The 18,863-nt window shown below is 50.8% G+C and overlaps 1 protein-coding gene across 1 annotated transcript; it reads left to right on the plus strand.

The window, feature by feature from the left end:
• Positions 1 to 1,688: 1,688 nt before the first annotated feature.
• Positions 1,689 to 18,696, plus strand: LOC101420922 (angiotensin-converting enzyme-like protein Ace3). Its single transcript, XM_004456820.2, has 15 exons — positions 1,689 to 1,766; positions 1,865 to 2,001; positions 2,385 to 2,543; positions 2,814 to 2,901; positions 3,092 to 3,235; positions 3,949 to 4,140; positions 4,231 to 4,328; positions 4,417 to 4,589; positions 4,871 to 5,094; positions 5,239 to 5,383; positions 8,074 to 8,172; positions 8,684 to 8,806; positions 15,429 to 15,613; positions 16,130 to 16,530; positions 18,113 to 18,696. The coding sequence occupies exons 2-14, from the start codon at positions 1,945 to 1,947 to the stop codon at positions 16,513 to 16,515; spliced, it is 2,073 nt and encodes a 690-aa protein (XP_004456877.2). The 5' UTR covers positions 1,689 to 1,766; positions 1,865 to 1,944; the 3' UTR covers positions 16,516 to 16,530; positions 18,113 to 18,696.
• Positions 18,697 to 18,863: the final 167 nt, after the last annotated feature.

Here is an 18,863-nt window from a genome sequence, read left to right on the forward strand (position 1 = left end):
CTGTGCAGAATTGGTTAAAAGGTTGTTTGTTAATCTTTGGAAATGAATAGAAAAGATGAAGGCACATCAGAGTGTTTGTAACTAGCAGTGCTATTATACAGTATGACAGTGGCTGAAAGGGAAAGTCGAAGGTCCTATATATTACTAGAAGGAAAGCTAAAAAATGTACCATGGGACTAAAGAGCAGAGTAAAACCTCAGATTAACTATGAATATGGGTAATATTATATTTATAAGACTTTTTCTTTGAAACTGAACAAATATATGTTAATATTACAAGATGTTAATATTAGGCAAAGAAAAACCACATTATGTTAAGTGAAAGAAATCAGACACAAAGTACTACATATTGCATGATTCCATTTTTATAAAAATGGAAACAGCTCAAGTGTCCATAATCAGATGAATGTGGTATAGACATGCTATCTAGGACTGCCATAACAAAGCACCACAAACGGAGTGGCTTAAAACAACAGAAATGTGTTGTCTCGTGGTTCTAGAGGCTGGAAGTCCAAATCAAGGAGTAGGCGGGGCCATACTTCCCCTGAAGCGTGAGGGCTCTGGTAGTGCCTAGCTAGCAATCCATGGCTGTGGCGTAACTCAACATCTGCCTCCTTCATATAGCTGTTTTCTCTCTCTGTCTGCATCCAAATTTCCTCTCTTTATAAGGACACTGGTCATATTGGATTAAGGACCACTCTAGTCCAGTTCAGCCTTATCTTAACTAGTAACATCTTCAAAGATCTACTTCGAATAGAGTCACATTCACAAGATTGGGGGTTTAAGACTTGAACATATTTTGAGGGGATAAAATTCAATCCATAACACATACAATGAAATATGATTCAACCATAAAAAGGAACGATGCTCTGAAAAATTATACTAAGTGAATGAATAAGATACATAAGGATAAATATTGTATGGTTCCACTTCTATGAAATATTTAGAATAGGTAAATTATACAGACAGAAAGTAGATTAGATGTTACGAGGAGCTGGAGGGAGGGGAATGGCGAGTTATTGCTTACTGGATATAGAGTTTCTGTTTAGGGTGATGGAAAAGTTCTGAAAATAGATAGTAGTGATGGTTGCACAACATCATGAATGTATTTAATGTCATTGAATTGTATACTTAAAAATGGTTGAAGTGGCAAGTTTTATGTTGTGTATATTATTCCACATTAAAAAAATAAAGAAGAATGTAGAGAGAAAACTGTGCTTCTAGAGGCCAGAGACTCAAAGATATTCTTTCATCCATCCATCCTTCCATCCATCCATCCACCTATTCACCCATCTCACCTACCTGCTCAGAGGTGATCCCAGCCTATTGAGGGAAGGATCTCATCAATCCCTGGCCAAAAGTCCAAGAGTGACTCCAATCCCTGGGAGAAGTGACACAGTGGAGTGGTGCAAGCTCTGGTCTAAAAGTCAAGAACTGGGATTCTCCCCTTGGCTCTGCCACTAACTAACTGTGCAAACCAGAGCATATGGCTTGACCATTCTAGACCTAGGTCTCCTCGCCTGTAAAATGGAGACAGTTGGACCAGGAGGAGGGTGGGGGCTCTCCAGTTCTGACATTCCATGGCTGATCTTTTAGCCCCTGATGTCACAATATGGAGCCAGACCCTGATTGGCCAATAGACTCACCGCTCTGCTGCTCTCTTGGTCATGGGCAGAAGATGGACTCGCCTTGGACCTTCCCTACTTGTGCTCCTCTATTACAGTCAGCTCTTGCCATGGCTCAGGACCGAGGGTGCTCAGAACTCAGGTGGGACTGGGCCCCAAAGGAGTATGGGACCAGACAAGGGAACTGGACAGGGGCAGACTCCTCCTAGGACAACATGATGCCCCTCTCTTTCCCCATAGATAACTTCTACAATGAGAGCGTGGCAAAGGCATTCCTGAAGTATTATGATCAAACAGCCCAGGTTGTGTGGAACGAATTCATGGAGGCCACCTGGAACTACGTTACCAACATCACCCAGAAAAATCAGGAGCAGATGGTGTGGTACCGCATCGCCCCTAGCCCGTCCTCTTGCTCTTCTTAGGGGTCTTGGGTAGATGGGGTCCCATGTCCAGAGCCAAAGACAAAGGGGAAGCCCCAAAGTGCTTGCCAAAGCAGGCTGCAAGCTCCAGGCCTCATGGTGGTCCCTAAACTCTCTCTGGGGCAAGAATCCTTTGCTCCTTTCTCCTTGTACGTCTCACCTCCATGTTGTCAGAGAGCCAGGCTCCCTCCCTTCTCCCTCTTAACAAATCTTCAATGATTCTTAACCTGTAGAGTGGGTTTGAGAAGTGGGGTGGGGGCCGTGGCCTTGGAGATCACTGGGGGTGGGGGTTTTTGCCCCTCCCCAACCCCCGTGACAAAAGTGGTGACTCTCCTTTGCAGCTGCATAAGGACATGGAGAGATCCGAACACATGCTGTACTTTGGCACTCGAGCCCGTCTGTTTAACATCTCCAGCTTCCGGGACCCGGCCGTGAAGCGCATGCTGAGTAAGCTGCAGGACATAGACAAGGCGGCCCTGCCCAAGGACGAGCTCTGGGAGGTGATGCACGGAGCCCCCCGGCCTCCAGGCACACGCTCCCCTGCCCCACGGGTGGGCAGGGACTGCCCGGGGGGAAGCCACGGTGTCTGGGGCAGGAGGAGGGAGACTGGGGGTCAGGCTCAGGGCCAGAGCTTCCTCTGGAGGCGCAGGGAAGCAGAGGCTGGTGGGAAGGCGCTGCAACCAGGCCCACCTCTCCCGGCTAGGGGGCTCTAGTGCTGGGGGTGGGTCCCAGGAAGTGGGCCTGCCCTGGGTGACACCTGCACCCCCCAGTACAACCAGCTCCTGGCCTACATGGAGATGACATACAGCATGGCCCAGGCATGCCTGGAGGAGGGGCCCTGCCTGCCCCTGGAACCTGGTGAGCGGCCTGGGCCCATGCCTGCCCAGCCACAGTCTCCAGACGCCTGTCCCTTCCAGGGTCCTCCCCGTCCCCACCCTCCCCTCCCCTACTACACTCCCTCGATGGAACAGGGGGAGGCCCTGGGGTGGGCAGGGGCGGAAGGCAGGCAGGAGCGGGGGTCCCACCTTGGCTCCTTTCCCGGGCGCAGACCTGGAAGAAGTGATGGCCTCCTCCAGGGACGAGAAGGAGCTGCTGTGGGCATGGCAGAGCTGGCGGGACTCTGTGGGCCGCCAGCTCCGCAGCACCTTCCACCGCTACGTGCAGCTCAGCAACAAGGCGGCGCAGCTCAATGGTGAGGCCCGAGCAGGCCGGGCAGGTCTCCGTTATCACCTGGGAAGAGGCAGAGGCCAGGCAGAGTCCACAGAGGGGAAGGGCTCCTGGAGACGGGGACCGTGAGCGCCGTAGAGGGGCAAAGGCGGCTTAGATTGAGCACCGACTGTGTGCCGGGCACCGGGGAAAAGGCAGACAGGTGCCAGCCTCCACAGGGCTTGAGTCGCGCGGGGGAGGCAGAGGGGTCAGTAAACACACACGTCTGACTCCCACCTGGGGCGAGTGCTGAGAAGGAAGGGCTGCTGAGCGCGTTGGGAAAGCTCTGCTTCAGACAGGTGATCACAGAAGGCCCTGCTGACACTTCCCAAAGGCCTGGGAGGCGGAAAACAGCCAGGAAAGGAGGAAAAGAGCACCCCAGGCAGAAGCTCTGTTGCGGGAGGGAGCTGGGCCTGAGGGAGCCAGTGCAGAAGGCCTGTGGGTGGCCTGGGGCTCCCGGTGAGATGAGAGAGGTGGCAGGGCCTGGCGGGCAAGGAGCCCAGAGGATGGACTCTGCTGAGGGCTTTTCCATCCCTGATTGGATCCAGCAAGGACAAGAGCCCTGTGAGGTCCTCCCCTTTTGCAGAGAAGCCACCGAGGTCAGGAAGGTCAAGTGGCTTCCCTAGAAGATGCTCCTGCTGGCTGAGGGAGGTGGGGTGGGATGGCAGGCACCTGGTGGAGCCTCCTCTCCTGTCCTAGGTTACAAAGACATGGGGGCCTTGTGGCGCTCAAGGTATGAGTCTGACACCCTGGAGCAGGACCTGGAGAAGCTCTACTGGGAGCTGCAGCCGCTCTACCTGAACCTGCACGCCTACGTCCGCCGCGCCCTGCACCGCCACTACGGGCCCGAGCTCATCGACCTGAGGGGGCCCATCCCAGCCCACCTCCTGGGTAAGGGCCCAGCTGGCGGCAGGTTCCGGGGTGGGCCTGGAAGCAGGTGCTTGGGATGCGGAGAGAGACGGCCTCTGGCTTCCCTTCCAGGGAACATGTGGGCTCAGTCCTGGGTCAACGTCTTAGACCTGGTCTTGCCCTTCCCAAATAAACCCCTGGAGGACATCACGAAGATCATGAAAGTCCAGGTCAGCGCTGGGCCTCCGTCTGCCCCACCCCCTCCGTGGCCACGGACCCCCGGGACAGGGCCCGATGCGCCCCCCTCTTCCCCCACAGCACTGGAAGACCGATAAAATGTTCCATGAGGCTGAAAAGTTCTACACCTCCCTGGGGCTCCTGCCCACCCCACTTGAGTTCTGGAACCAGTCGATGCTGGAGAAGCCGGTCGACGGGCGGGAGGTGGTGTGCCATGCCTCTGCCTGGGACTTCTACAACGGCAAGGACTTCAGGTGCTTCTGCCAGCCAGCGCCATGCCCCCGTCCGTCTGCCCATCTCAGGAGATGGGCAGGAGGGTGGGCACGGGCAGCAGGGGCAGGGAGGTGAGCCAGGAGCAAAGGAGAGGTGACTGTCAGGGTCAAAGGGCTTGGTCACCGGTCGACTCTGGGGGTGTGGAAAGAGAAAGGGCAGCACCAAGGCCCTCTGTTCCCCATCCCCTGGAGTCTGAGTTAGAGATGTGGCCCACTCTCCCAGGGCATCCCCATGCTCCTTGACCCCTGCCCTTTAACCCTAGGATAAAGAAGTGCACCGAGGTGACCATAGAAGACCTGCTCTCCATCTTCCACCAGATGGGCCATATCCAGTACTTCCTGCAGTACAGGAACCTCTCTGTGATCTTCCGCGCAGCCGCCAACCCAGCCTTCGAAGAGGCCGTGGGGTCGGTGATCACCCTCTCGGTCTCCTCCCATAAACACCTGCTCAACAGAGGCCTGCTCAGCCTCCAGAACCAGGACTCAGGTGACGGGAGCCAGAGGACAGTAGGGAGTGTGGCCTGAGCCTAGGGCTGCAGCGTGGGCTGGGTGGGACTGGAGCTCTCGGGGCAAGCCTGGAGGGATAGAGAACCCAGGAGCTGCCTCCTGACTGCCCTGGCCCCATCCCCAGAGGAAGAGGTCAATTTCCTGATGGGCATTGCCCTGGAGAAGATTGCCTTCGTGCCCTTCAGCTACTTGGTGGATGTGTTTCGCTGGAAGGTCTTTGACGGCACCATCCAGAAGAACCTCTACAACCAAGAATGGTGGAACCTCAGGTGGGGAGGACCGCAGCCCCATCACCACCCCCAGGTCTCTGTCCCTGCATCCTTGGGCCTTCTCCTGGTGTGGGCAGGGCTTTCTGGTCAAACTGCCATGGGGCTGCTTCTCTCTCCTGTGAAGGCAGAGCTGGGAGTGCAGCGCCAGCCACCTGAGGCCTGGAGGAGCCCAGGGCAGCGTTGGCTGTGGGCTGTCACCAAACAAGCACATCTGTGCTGTTGTGGAGGGAGCCAGTGTGGCCAGTCATGGGACCTCCTTTTGAATCTGGCACCAGCACTGATCAGGTCTCTTAACCTGCCTGGGCCTCAGTCTCCTCATCTGGTAGTTGTCCCACCTGCTCCCTGAGTTGCTGGAAAGCTCACCTGGTAGTCACAACCAGGCTTCTCCAAGAGCCCTGACCCCCAGGCAGGGCCCTCCTGCTAGTCCCTCCCTCCCTTTCTATTCCTGCAAGACAGAGTGGGGCCAGGAGAAGGGGTGTGGAGGGACCCAAGTTCTTTCCCCCATGTGGAAAGAGACTTGGGAGAGAGGCAGGCTCACTGCTCCCCCATCCTGTGGCTCCCAGAAGCCAGGTACCTCTGCCTCTGGCATGTCTAATGTTGGGACTGGCTGCCAGAGGACCCCACCCATGGCCAGCCTGCAGATGTGGGCCTGGGGCAGGATGTGGGTGAGGTGCACCCATATCCTGCCCCATCCCCAACCCGGACCATTAGGTTAGATGATAGACGCCTGTGCCCAGGGCTTCTCCACATTCAGCAGGCATCGGGCTGGGCCGCTCCAACCTGCTGGTCACAGCATGGTTTGGGCTACCACTTCCCGCCAGCTGGCTCTGTGGCAGCCCTTTGTTTATCCTAACCTGCACAGCAACCTCTGTGGTGGTCGTGCAGGGGGCCCATCTTACAAAGAACCTGAAGCTCACAGGTCAGCCCAGCCCCAAAGGCTCTGGCTTCCACCCCTGAAACCCACTCCCCAGTCCCCCTCAAGGCCACACAGCAACCCAGTGGGTGGCAGAACTGGGGGTGTCCCTTTGTCCTCTCTCCCCCCACCCTGATTTCAGAACTGGTTCTTACTGGTGGGGTCGGCAGTCTTGACCTTGTGCCCCTCCAACTCCCACCCACACCAGCCATCCCAAGGCCCAGCCTGCAGAAGCCCTTCCCTGTCAACCCCCCACACACACACACACCCCCCATAGAGACCAGGGGCTGGGGGAAAGGGCTGACTCCCCGCAGCCTCGAACTGACCGTCACTGGGACACAGTCAGTCCCAAACGATGGTTAGGAAGCTCCAATGAGCCAAGGGCAAACGATGAGCCTTTTCACAGATTTGGTCTCATCCCAAGTTGGGGAATTTTAGCCCCATTTTTTTTAGGGTTTATTTATTTATATTTACCCCACCACGTTTCCCTCATCTGTCTGCTCGTTGTTTTGCTCATCTTCTCCAGGAGGCACCGGGAGCCAAACCCGGGACCTCCCACATGGGAGGAGAGTGCCCAGTGGCCTGAGCCACTTCTGCTCCCCATGGGCTGCGACGTCTGCTAGCTTGTGGCATCTAGCTTGTTTGGGTGGGTGCAGCAGGTGTGGCATCTGCTCGTCTTCTTTAGGGGGCACCGGGACCTGAACCTGGGACTGCCCGTGGGGTAGGCAGGCACCCAACTGGTTGAGCCACATCTGCTTCCCTTTAGCCCCATTTTACAGATGAAGAAACTAGGTTCAGCCACAACCAGTAACTTTCCCACAACCCAGGTCAGAGAGGCAAACCCAGACCTTGAACGTATCGGGGCTGCTAGGAACTAGTTCTGCGGCCTGCAGCCAGTTCCCTGATCTCTAAACCTTGGTGTCCTCATCTGTACAATGGGAATAATCGTAGCACTACTCTGCTTTCTCCTTAGTGCCCCTTACTAGATGAAATGACCTCGGTTATGGGCCTATCATCTCTCCACATCATTAGGATGCGAGCTCCACACAGCAGGGCCCCTGCCTTCTCCTTCCATCCAGTATTTGCAGAGCCTAGAAGGGCGGGACGCTCCAAAGGTGTTGAAGGAGCGGGAGCTCCCGGCAGAGAGGAAGTGCCCTGTCAGCATTAACTGCTGCTGTTACTTGAGTCTCATTTCCAACCCCATGGGATTTCGACTCATTCATTTAATCACTAAAAATGCATTAAGGGGGACGCGGACTTGGCCCAGTGGTTAGAGCATCCATCTACCACATGGGAGGTCCATGGTTCAAACCCCGGGCCTCCTTGACCCGTGTGAGCTGACCCATGTGCAGTGCTGATGTGCGCAAGGAGTGCCCTGCCACGCAGGGGTGTCCCCGGCATAGGGGAGCCCCACATGCAAGGAGTCGCCCCTTAAGGAGAGCCACCCAGCGCAAAAGAAAGTGCAGCCTGCCCAGGAATGGTGCTGCACACATGGAGAGCTGACACAGCAAGATGACACAACAAAAAGAGACACAGATTCCAGGTGCCGCTGATAAGGATAAAAGTGGTCACAGAAGAACACAGCTAATGGTCACAGAGAGAAGACAACTAGGGGGGAAGGGGAGAGAGATAAATAAAAAGTAAATCTTTTTTTCAAAAAATGCTTTAAGTGCACGCCACATCCAGTTTTGGTAGATGCGCAAGTGCTTCAAAAAGGAAAAGGCTCAGGAACCCGATCAGGCATCTCTATCGAGCCCCTTGTCTTTCCTCCTGCCAGGCTGAAGTACCAGGGCCTGTGCCCGCCCCTTCCTCGGTCAGAGGATGACTTTGATCCAGGAGCCAAGTTCCACGTTTCTGCCGGTGTGCCCTACATCCGGTAAAGGTCTGGGCCCTGGGGGCGGAGGCTGCCCGGGGAGTTGGAGGGCAGGGGGCGTGGGGATGAGGGTTTCCAGGATGGTCCTTGTTCCAAATGTCCCGCTGGACCCCTGCACACCTCCTCCCATCAGGTTGTACCCCCTTCTGGGAGCTGTACCCTACAATCTTTAGGGCTTTTACACCAGATCCTGTGTGGAGGGTAGGGCGGGTGGAAATATTCCAAGGCATTTCTGCTGTCACCTAGAAGGGGACAGGAAAGAGGGAGGCAAAGGTTGGTGAGCCTGTCGGTTCCGAAGGCTGGAGGAGATCGCTGCCAGTATCTTAGGGCCAGCATGAGGCTGGACGCTGCCGGAGGCGCCACAGGGTGGTGGCGACCTGCATTCAGGCCGTGACTGCAGGCAGGGCCAGTGCATGTCCCATCCCTGCATGTCAGAGCGGCCTGGCCCCAGGGGCTCTGGGCCACCCGCCCCTGATACCCACTCCCCAGTCTGCCCTCACCTTCCTCTGCCCAGATACTTCATCGGCTTAGTGCTCGAGTTCCAGATCCATGAAGCACTGTGCAAGGCCTCAGGCCATCTGGGTCCACTTCACCAGTGTGACATCTATAACTCCAAGAGGGCTGGGAAGCTCCTGGGGTGAGTACCCACCCGCCTCCTTTGTCCTGGCTAGATTCCTGTTCCAGAGCCCCTCTCCACTGCTGGCCACCCTGGGCACCCCAAGCAGAGCTTCCTTGGGCTTATATTCTAGTGGAAGTTCTTCCTTAGATCAGACTGCGGTTTTTCCTGTATTAAGGAAAGCCCATAAAGTGTAGCCACTGGTGGTCAGAGAGACTGTTTAGCTCATCCTGGTAACACACACCTACAGCCCAGCAAATCAAAAAGTCCCACATGGGCCTGGAATCCTGCCTTAGCCACCCAGCTGAATCCTCTTATTGTTTCCTTGGAAGGTGCTTTTCTACCTCTCACCAGTGAAAGAAACTGCCCTGGGTGCACTCTGCTTTTCCCATCTCTTCTTAGAAGTGCCCCATCTGCTTCCCAGGCTGATCCAGATTGCTTTCCCACCAGCCTCTTGGCATGCCTCTGGTTAGACTGTGGTCCACTTTGACCACAGTCTTTTTCCTGCACTCGGTATCTAACCCATCCTTCCCATGCCTGCCTCTGTGAAGTTGGCTTCTGATCCTAAAGCAAATGTGGAAAGGGGAGTGGGGGCTGAACTGAAGGCATGAAGCATTTACTACTATACGCTGCGCTCTCTGATGGGGAGCTCTCGTGGTGTTTCATTTTAGGGCCTCATAACTTTGCAAAGTGAATATTATTCTCCACATTTTACAAATGAAACTGATGCCAAGAGAGAGGACGCGATTGCAGGTCACTCACCTAGCAAGGGACAAGGTCACGATTTGCACCCAGAACTGACTCCAGAACATATTGTCTTTCGCCGTCTTGCCTCCCATCGGTCAAATGATAGAGGCCTCGGAGAGATCAGACCCAGGTCTCCTGGTCCCACAATGAGTGCTCCAGCCACTGAGCTGTGACGTCCACTCACTGACTTGGTCTTTTCACCCACTGAATTTTAACTGATTTCAGTAGGTCCATTGTAGTAGGTCAAGGTCATCTTGAGTTTTATTTCTGTCTCCAAAAGAATTAACAATGCCACATAATTTAGTATTTTTCGTCAATTTGATTAGCATATTTGTGATGCCATCACATAGCTTGTCAGTAACCACCAGGCCAGGTGGGGTTGTTAGACTGCTCCCTGGGCTTGGCTTTGCCGTCTATTTGCTTTTCCATTCTTTCACCCCACAGAGGTTTATCTTAGTCAATGGCCCAGATTTGAGTTTTTCTGAATAAGAGCACCTCACTGCTCTCTACATTCCCATCTCTGGCTGCCCATCGTTTATTCATTTATTAAACATTTACTTGCACACGTGAGGACCAGCCTGCCGTGGTGTAAAGTCCAGGAGGGGGCAATGGGCCATGGGATAAATAAATAACCCAATACAAGAAAGGAGTTGATGCAGTGGGAAAGGGTGGGGAGATTGTGCTGGGGGAGCAAGGAGGGGTCTCTATCCCCAAATGCAGGTGTGCAAGAAATAGCAGATGCCTTTATTTCCCTTACATCAATTTACTTTGAACTCAAAACCTTCATCCCACAGGGTTCGCAGGACACGACCGCAGTCACTCTTGCCACTTCCCTCCCCAACCCCACTGGGGAGCACAAGGTCCCTAGGGTCTGACCTGGCAGCAAAGCAGGTGGAGACCCTGCCAGTCATCACTCAGCCTCGCTCAACCCTCCCCAGGCATCAACATCCAGACCCCTGGACAGGGAAGACCCTGAAGTCCAGGCTAAGGACTTAGAACCCTGTTTTCTGGGAAATGGGTAGAGGAGAGGTTTCTGAGCGTGGGATCCTGGGCATGGGGGCAGCAGACACAACATCATTGTGGAAAATGGACTCTGGAGGGGAGAAGGGAAGGGAGTGTTTGGTGCTTGATGGGAGAGGCAGGATTTTCGACTGCTCTTTCTTTTGTCAAACGAATCTTTTTGTGTGGGGGGGGGTGTCTTAAATTTATTTTTCCTTTTAACTGATGAGTGTTTTCAGAAGCTTGTTCTATTTTTAAATAATTAATTATAATCGTGGTAAGAGACACATAACGTACAAGTCATTACCATTTTAGGTGGACAATTCTTTGACATTAAGTACATTGATAATACCATGTAACTTTCACCATTATCTATTTCCAGACTATTTTTATTGTCCTAAACCAAAACTCATACTCATTAGCAATAATTTCCCATTCTTCCCTCTCCCCCGCCACCCCTGATAACCACAACTCTGCTTTCTGCCTCTATGAATTTGTGTTTTCTAAGTATTTCATCTAAGAAAAATCATACAATACTTGTCCTTTTGCATCTGGCTTATTTCACTCAAGATAATGTCTTCAAGGTTCATCCATGTTATAGCAGGTACCAGCACTTCACTTCTTTTTATGGCTGCATAATAGTCTATTGCACGGATATACCATGTTTTGTTTATCCATCCATCTTTTGTTGAACACTTGAGTTGCTTTTACCTTTTGGCTACTGTGAATTTGCTGCAATGAAAATTGGTGTACGAATGTTCATTTTAGACCCTGCTTTCAATACTTTTGGGTATATACCTAGGAGTGGAATTACAGGGTCATATGGTAGTTCTGTGTTTAACTTTCTGAGGATCTACCAAACTATTTTCCATAGTGGCTGCACCATTTCACATTCCCACCAACAATGTACAAGGTTCTTATTACTCCACATCCTTGTCAACATTTTTTATTTTCAATTTTTTAAATAATAGCCATCCTACTGGATATGCAGTGGTATCTCATGGTAGTTTTAGTTTACATTTCTGTAATGGTCAATAATGTTGAGCATGTTTTCATATATATGTTAGTCATTTGAATAATCTTCTTTGGAGTAGTATATTCAAATCCTTGGCCCATTTTTTAATTGGGTTGTTTGTCTTTTTATCATTGAGTTGTAGGGTATAATATTATGGATATTAAACCATTATCAGACACATGGTCTTAAAATTACAACCAAGTTTAACTGGCGAAAACCTAGTTTCGGTATTACACAAACTCTCTACTCCTATATATCTCTGTCTCTCCACCTTTATATTGTTATTGACTCATATTACACCTTTATACATTGTAAGCCCATTAACATAGAAGTAAAATGTTATTTTACACATTTGCCTGTCATATCATATAGGGAGAAAAAGCAGTTACAAACCCAAAGTACAATGATCAGGACTTTATATTTAGCTACATGGTTCCCTTTGCCAATGTTCTTTATTTCTCTTATAGCTTTGAGTTACTGTCTGCTGTTCTTTTATTTCCACCTGAAGCTCTTCCTTTAGCATTTCTTATAGGAAAGGTCTTCTGGTAGTTAACTCTTTCACCTTTGGTTTATCTGTAAATGTCTTAATTTCTATTTCATTTTTGAAAGATAATTTTGTGGATAAAAATTCTTGATTGACAGGTTTTTTTTCTTTAAGGACTTTAAATATTCCACCCCGTTGTCTTCTGAACTCCATGGTTTCTGATGAGCAATCTGCTGTTGATCTTATCAAGGATCCCTCATATATGACAAGTCACTTCTCTCTTGCTATTTTCTAAATCCCCTGTCTTTGGATTTTGACAATTTCACTATTATGTGTCCTGGTGGAGATACCTTAAAGTCTATCCTACTTGGAGTTTGTTGAGTATTCTGGATGTGTATATTCATGTCTTTCATCAGAATTGGGAAGTTTCCAGCCATTATTTCTTCAAATACTTTTCCTGCCCCTTTCTCTCTCTCTCTTGTCCTCTGATAATGAGTATGTTGGTATGCTTGATGGTATGCCACGAGTCCCCCAGGCTCTGTTTATTTTTCGTCATTATTTTTTTCTTTCTGCTCCTCACATTGGAGCATTTCACTCATCTTGTCTTCAATTTCCTTTTTTCTGCCTGTTGAAGGCTGCTGTTGAATCTGTCTAATGACTTTTTCATTTCAATTACTGTACTATGCAACTCCAAATTTTCTGTTTCCTATTATCATTCCATCTCTTCATTTTGTTTGGAAAACATTTTCCTAATTTCCTTTAATCCTTTGTATATGGATTCCTTTAGCTCATTGGACATATCTAAGACAGTTAATTTAAAGTCTTTTACTAACAGTTCCAATGTATGAGCTTCCTCAGGGATGGTTTCTGCCAAATTCTTTTCTCCTGTGGGAAAAAAAAGGCCATATTTTCCTATTTCTTGCATGTTCTGTAATATTTTTTTGTTGAGAACTGGACATTCTGAGTATTAAGTAGCTATAAGTCTGGAAATCTAGTTCTCCCACTCCTCTGGGAAAACTATGTGTTTTGCTGTTGTGTTGTTGAGGGCTGGGGCTGCCAATCTGTGACTTTTCCCAAATATTTTTGCCCCCACATGGAGAATGAAGAGAAAAAAAGAAAAATATACTGTCTCTATAAGATTCTATAAGATTCCTTGCCTGAGGGGAGTTGGAACAATAACTGCCTTCAGAGTGATCTAAAGTAGCTGATCAATGGTCAGACCACACATGCCTGAATTTTGGAGGACAAGGTCCTTACAGCCCACTCTAGCACCACCAAGCTGCACCAGGAGCCTGGGCTGCAGTTCCTATTGCTGCCTGCCACATGGCTCAGGGATAGAGAATGGTAGCCACTGCACAGAGGGTGAAATTTACCTAGATTTACAATTTACCAATCTCTTCCTCCAGTTCTTCCTTGGATGCTGCACAGTATTCCACTAGACTCCAGAATTTCAAAATAATTGATTCAGACAGTTCCTGCAAGTTCAATAGTTGTTTTGGTGGAGGGACTGATTCCTGGAGCTTCCTATGCTGCCATCCTCTCACAATTCTCCCTTGTCTAATGCATCTTTTTTTTTTTAAGATTTTATTTTATTTTATTTATTTATTTATTACGACCCCCTCATTGTTTGCATTTGCTGTGTCTGTTCATTTTCTTTTGTTTCTTTAGGAGGCACCAGGAACTGAATCTGGGATCTCTGATATGGAAGGGAGGCGCCTAATTGCTTGAGCCACCTCCATTCCCTACTTCATTGGGTCTCTCCTTATGTTCTTCTTCCTGTGTCTCTTGTTGCATCAGCTCACCACACTTGCCCCTTGTGCCAGCTGGCTGTCTTCTTTAGGAGGCACAGGGAACCTAACCATGGACCTCTCATGTGATAGGCGGGAACACAATCACTTGAGCCACATCCACTTCGCTCTAATGCATCTTAACATTTGATTTTGCTACTTTTGACTCATCCTCCTAAATGTGATTTCCCTGGACCAAGCTCTGGAATAGTTCTGCTGGGAAGGGAAGGTCTAATTGGATCTGATCCAAGTTCCCCAAATTCCTGTGCTACCCACGAGCAGTGGTGAGCCTGATCTTGTCCACGGGACATATTACTGCCACCTTGATATTGTGAGCTCCAGGAAGTACCCGGTTGTCCCATTTGCAGCTCTTTGATCTCATGTGCTGCTCATGTGAACTGTCAGCTGGGGTTTAGTCAAATATCCTGTCCTACCCAGACAGAAGGGCTATTTCTAAATAGGTAGATTCTCAATGGCTAAAACATTTCTGCCACTAGGAACTTCCTTTTCCCCATGACCTGTCATCTGATAAAATTCTCCTACTTACATTTAGTTGTGGTATTTTATTTTTTAAATCTTGAGTTTTTTCCTCCATTTCTCTAGGATTTCCTTTTTTTTTTTTTCCTAGTGGTTTCTCAATCTATTAGCATTTAATTCCTTATCTCATTCTTAACCAGTTGTTTATTAAGTGATATGTATAAGTCTTTGGAATCTACAAAGCCCTCTTTCATCATCATTGTCTGACTTAGTCCTTACCACAATTAAAGGCAGGTATTAATGGGGCCCATTTTACTGATGAGGAAACTGAGACAGGGAGAAGTTGATGAGCCCATAAGTAGCACTGGTGGATCTTGAACCTGGCTCCTGCTATACCATACTTCATACTCTGCCGTCTGGGCCTCTAGCCTCACCTCTCTGCTGGTTAGATCGGGAAACAGGTTGAGAAGGATTATTTGCCTACTGCTGCCATGCAGGGGGATCTGGGGTGGTGGATTCTAGAACTGTGGCTTCGGCACCTCCTGTGTCTCCTAAGCCTTGACCATGTGCCACCAAGTACTGGGTGTGTCTTAAAACAGAGTTAACATTTGCCCATCCCTGCAGGCCACATACCAACCATATCCCACATGCATCATCTCTCTAATCCTCCCAAACACTCCCTGTGAGACCAGAAAGGGCTGAAGGCTGACCCTGGGAAACAGTGCCTCAAGACTTTATTTAAGCCTGTTTAAGTCCAGGAGAATGATAATAATGTAGTCATCATCATCATCATAACTAGCAACTCACATTTCTTGCCTGTATACTATGCTTTCACTGTTGAGTTTATTAATCATCACAACCACCCTCTGAAATGGGTGCTACTGTTACCCCCATCTTATGGATTTGGAAACTGAAGCTCAGGAAGGTTAAATTACTTTCCAAGGTCCCACAACTACTAAGTGATAGAGCCAGGACTCAAAGCTAACCCAAAATTATTTCAACGCTTGTGATTTTATCCTCTATGCTGAGTTCCATGGGAAAAGTCTGGCAAGCAAATCCCTGGGGCCAAGGTTAGAAATGCTGAAGGGTCACTGATGTCCCCACACAGCCTCACAGCTCTATCCACTCTCCCAGGGATGTCCTGAAGCTGGGTTCGAGCAAACCCTGGCCAGAGGTTCTAAAGAAGCTTACTGGGAAGTCCAAGGTGTCTACAAAGGCCTTCTTGGCCTACTTCAAGCCCCTCCTGAACTGGCTGGTCTCTGAAAATGTGCGGCACGGGGATATCCTGGGCTGGCCAGACTTCAGCTGTTCCTTCCAAGGTTTGATCGTCTGACCGTGGTCCCAGCTCTGGTCTAGCCCCCAGGCCCAGCCTAGCCTGCCCAGCCAGCCCTTCCACAAACCCAGCCTTAACCCCTGTCCCATCTATGACCTGGCAAGAACCAGCACAGCCCTGCCGTGAACCTGCCTGTACTGGGCCTGAGGCAGCCTCGGCCGAGTCCACAGTCCCTGCCTGCCCCAGGCTCAGGTGCTTCCTTGGGCACAGTCTCACAAGCTAGACTGGGAGGCTGGCATCTGGCCATGTGTCAGCCTCTTGCCCCTTGGTCCTGGAATGATATCACTGCTGGACTATCCGTGCCCATCTCCTCCTCCTTTTCCTTCTGTTCCTCTTTCTTGCCCTCCTTCCAGGGAAACGTCCACACCTTGGGCTTGAACGATAGCTACCTGGGGCTGAAGGAGAGGGCCAGGGGATGTTGGGTCCTCTCAGACAGTTACAGGGAACCCGAAAGCCCCTCCTTAGTCCCACCTCCTCTACAAGCCTCCCATGTCTTCCACAGAAAGAAGCAAGGGCAAGGTGGCGTTCCTGGGTCTGGAGCTGGAACGTGACCAGGCCAAGGCTGGGCAATGGGTGCTGCTGCTGCTGAGCATTGTCCTGGGCCTGGTGTTCCTGATGCTGGTCCACAGGCTGTACTCTGCGGGCAAAATGTCACCAGCCCAAGACACCCAGGACACCCGGGACCCCCGGGACACCCAGGACGGCCAGTACCAGGCCAGCTCCCTGCGTATGCCCGTGGAGGCCCGCAAGACTGTCCAAGGCCGGTGGTTGCTGTTGGGCCTCTGCCTCATCCTGCTACTGTGCTCAGTCAGCTTGACCATCAAGGTTTTCATGCAGAGCAAGAGGAAGCCTCCGTGGACAACAGATAGATGGTGGGACATCGAGTAGACACTAGTGAGACTGGTAAGGCTAGGGGACCAGAGGAGGGTGGCCAAGCCAGAGAGGGCCGGGGGACGGGAGGAGACAGTCTACGCGCATAGTGGCCACACTGCAGTTGGGTGCAGCTGTGGCAGAGCTGAGTACATGTGGGGTTGTAATTGTGTGTTTGTAACCCATGTGTGCAAAGCCATCCACACAGGCAACTGACTGATTTTCACGTGTGGCCTGGGTTCCAGGCACTTAGGAACCACGTGGCTATGTCCCGCCAACCAGCCCCCACCTAATTCTTTCTTGGATCTGGTTCTCCACACAGCCTTGTTTTCTTCAGGAGCCCCTGCTGTGGGGCTGGGTTGGGGCTGCAGTGGCCGAGGAGTCTCCACTGTGGTTCGAGAAAGGGCACTGCTTTGGGCCCTTTATAAAATGTGTTCAGGTAGATTCAGACATTCCTTTACGAGTCATTGGTGCCCAGTTTGTGAGCACTGTGCTCTCGACACCGGCAACTATATCTCTCTGCTGCTCCCCTGGCCCCACCCTGTGTCAGGCTGCATATTCCAGCCCCCAAAAGCTCCTTGTCAGCTGCCTGAGATGGAAGTAGCCTCGCAAACAGCCCTGCAGCCCTCCCAGCCCCAGCTCAGGCCCTCCTGAGTGGAGACAGTGGGTAGCCGGGCACCGAGCCAGGCCTGGCTAATGATTGACTTCTTTAATATTTAAACAAAGCTCATCTCCAGCCACTCTGCTCCAGAGTTGGCCCTGTTGAGCACACATACCTGCTGCCTGGTCCGTTGCCCTAGGGAGGGAGCACGGGGTAAACAGCACCTTTCCAGGCTCAATGGAAGGGATGGTGGGAAGGAGAGAGTGGTAGGAGGACATTTGGGGAGGGCCGGAGGGAGATAGCTGGGAAGAGGGGGGAAGCCTCTGCCCCTCCAGCTCATAGCCCTGGGTCTTCCTGCCATTGGCATACCACTCCCAGTATTTGGGAACTCATCAAATCTCGACTGAGGCTCCAGGGGCTTCCAGGGAGTCTGGGTGTCAATGCCTATCACAATTGAGGGAATCTTGAAGGGAAGGTAGCATTGCAGCCAGTACCCTCAGAGAAGGGACACATCAAGGTTTCCCTTGAGCATGTGGGAGGGGGGGGCAAAAGATTAGACCAGCTCCCTCTAGATTAAGGAACTGAGCCCAGAATTCAGGGTCCAAGGGACAGAGGTATTAGGCTGAGACTTCCATGGACAATACCTCTGCCCTTTTTGAGATTCAGGAGAACTTCTTGAGTCCTGGCTGAGCCCAAGCACTGCCTGCTCCATCCCCTGGTTCCCTAGCACCCTTGTTTGATGTCTCCATCACTGCTCTTGCTTTGCTGTGGTGTAATGCCCTTATCTGATCCCTTTGCTAGCTGTTAGCTCCTTATGGGCAGGACACATTTCAGGAGAAAGCCCCTATGTACAACCTGTAGCCAGCATAGGCCATGGTCCATAGTGTGACTGGGACTTGAGAGTGTTTGAATGAGTAAGTGAATGAATGAGCATCCCACTGCCCAAGTCCCTCCTCAGAGCTCAGTACCCCATGCACTGAGCCCAAGAGAAACAGCTCCACCTTTCCTCCACAGCCAGCCTGCCCCAACACACACAGGGGCAGCCAGGACACCTCTGCCCCCACCAAGGAGGCCACACTTGCAGCTCTCCCATCCCCCAGCCACAGTGGCCAATGAGGCGCCTACAAGGCATTGTGGCTCTGCGTGGCAAAGGCACACCCAGCCAGGACTCCAAGCCTCTCACCTGGACTCCAGGAAAACCTCACTGAGCCTCCTTGTCCACCCTCTCTCCCCTACCCCCGTTGTAAAGTTTATTTCACCAGAAGATTTCCTTCGTGTCAAACTGCTTAAACGCTTGATTTTTTAATCAAGTTAAGCCATCAATTAAATCTGGAAGTTCAAAATGGCATCTGAGGGTCTTTATCAATTAACTCTTTTTCTCCAACCTTAATTCTCCTACCACCTAGCTCAGTGCCTCTGCACTGACTCAGCCCCAGCCTTTCCTCAGGTGCATGCCCCATTTGAATGCTTGTCCTCCAAAGCCTGGTTCGACACTGACATTGGACCATCTGCAAAGATCCAAGCCCGCAAAGATTCTCAGTGAATAGTGGTCCCATTCTCCCCGACCTCTCCAGGAAGACTGCTTCAATAAACTTTAACCCACCTCCATCGGCTCCTTCTATTGTGTCCATTTGCAATCAGCACAGCTACTTTTATCAGTGGTCACTTGCTAATAGGTGGTTTTAAATCTTTTCTCCTTTCAAGCAGTGCCTTTTAGGCTAAGAGCTCTCAGGACCCCTGGATAAAGCACTTTATTGCGTATTTC

This window comes from Dasypus novemcinctus, chromosome 21 (genome assembly GCF_030445035.2).
Source record: "Dasypus novemcinctus isolate mDasNov1 chromosome 21, mDasNov1.1.hap2, whole genome shotgun sequence".
Taxonomy (NCBI): Eukaryota; Metazoa; Chordata; class Mammalia; order Cingulata; family Dasypodidae; genus Dasypus; species Dasypus novemcinctus.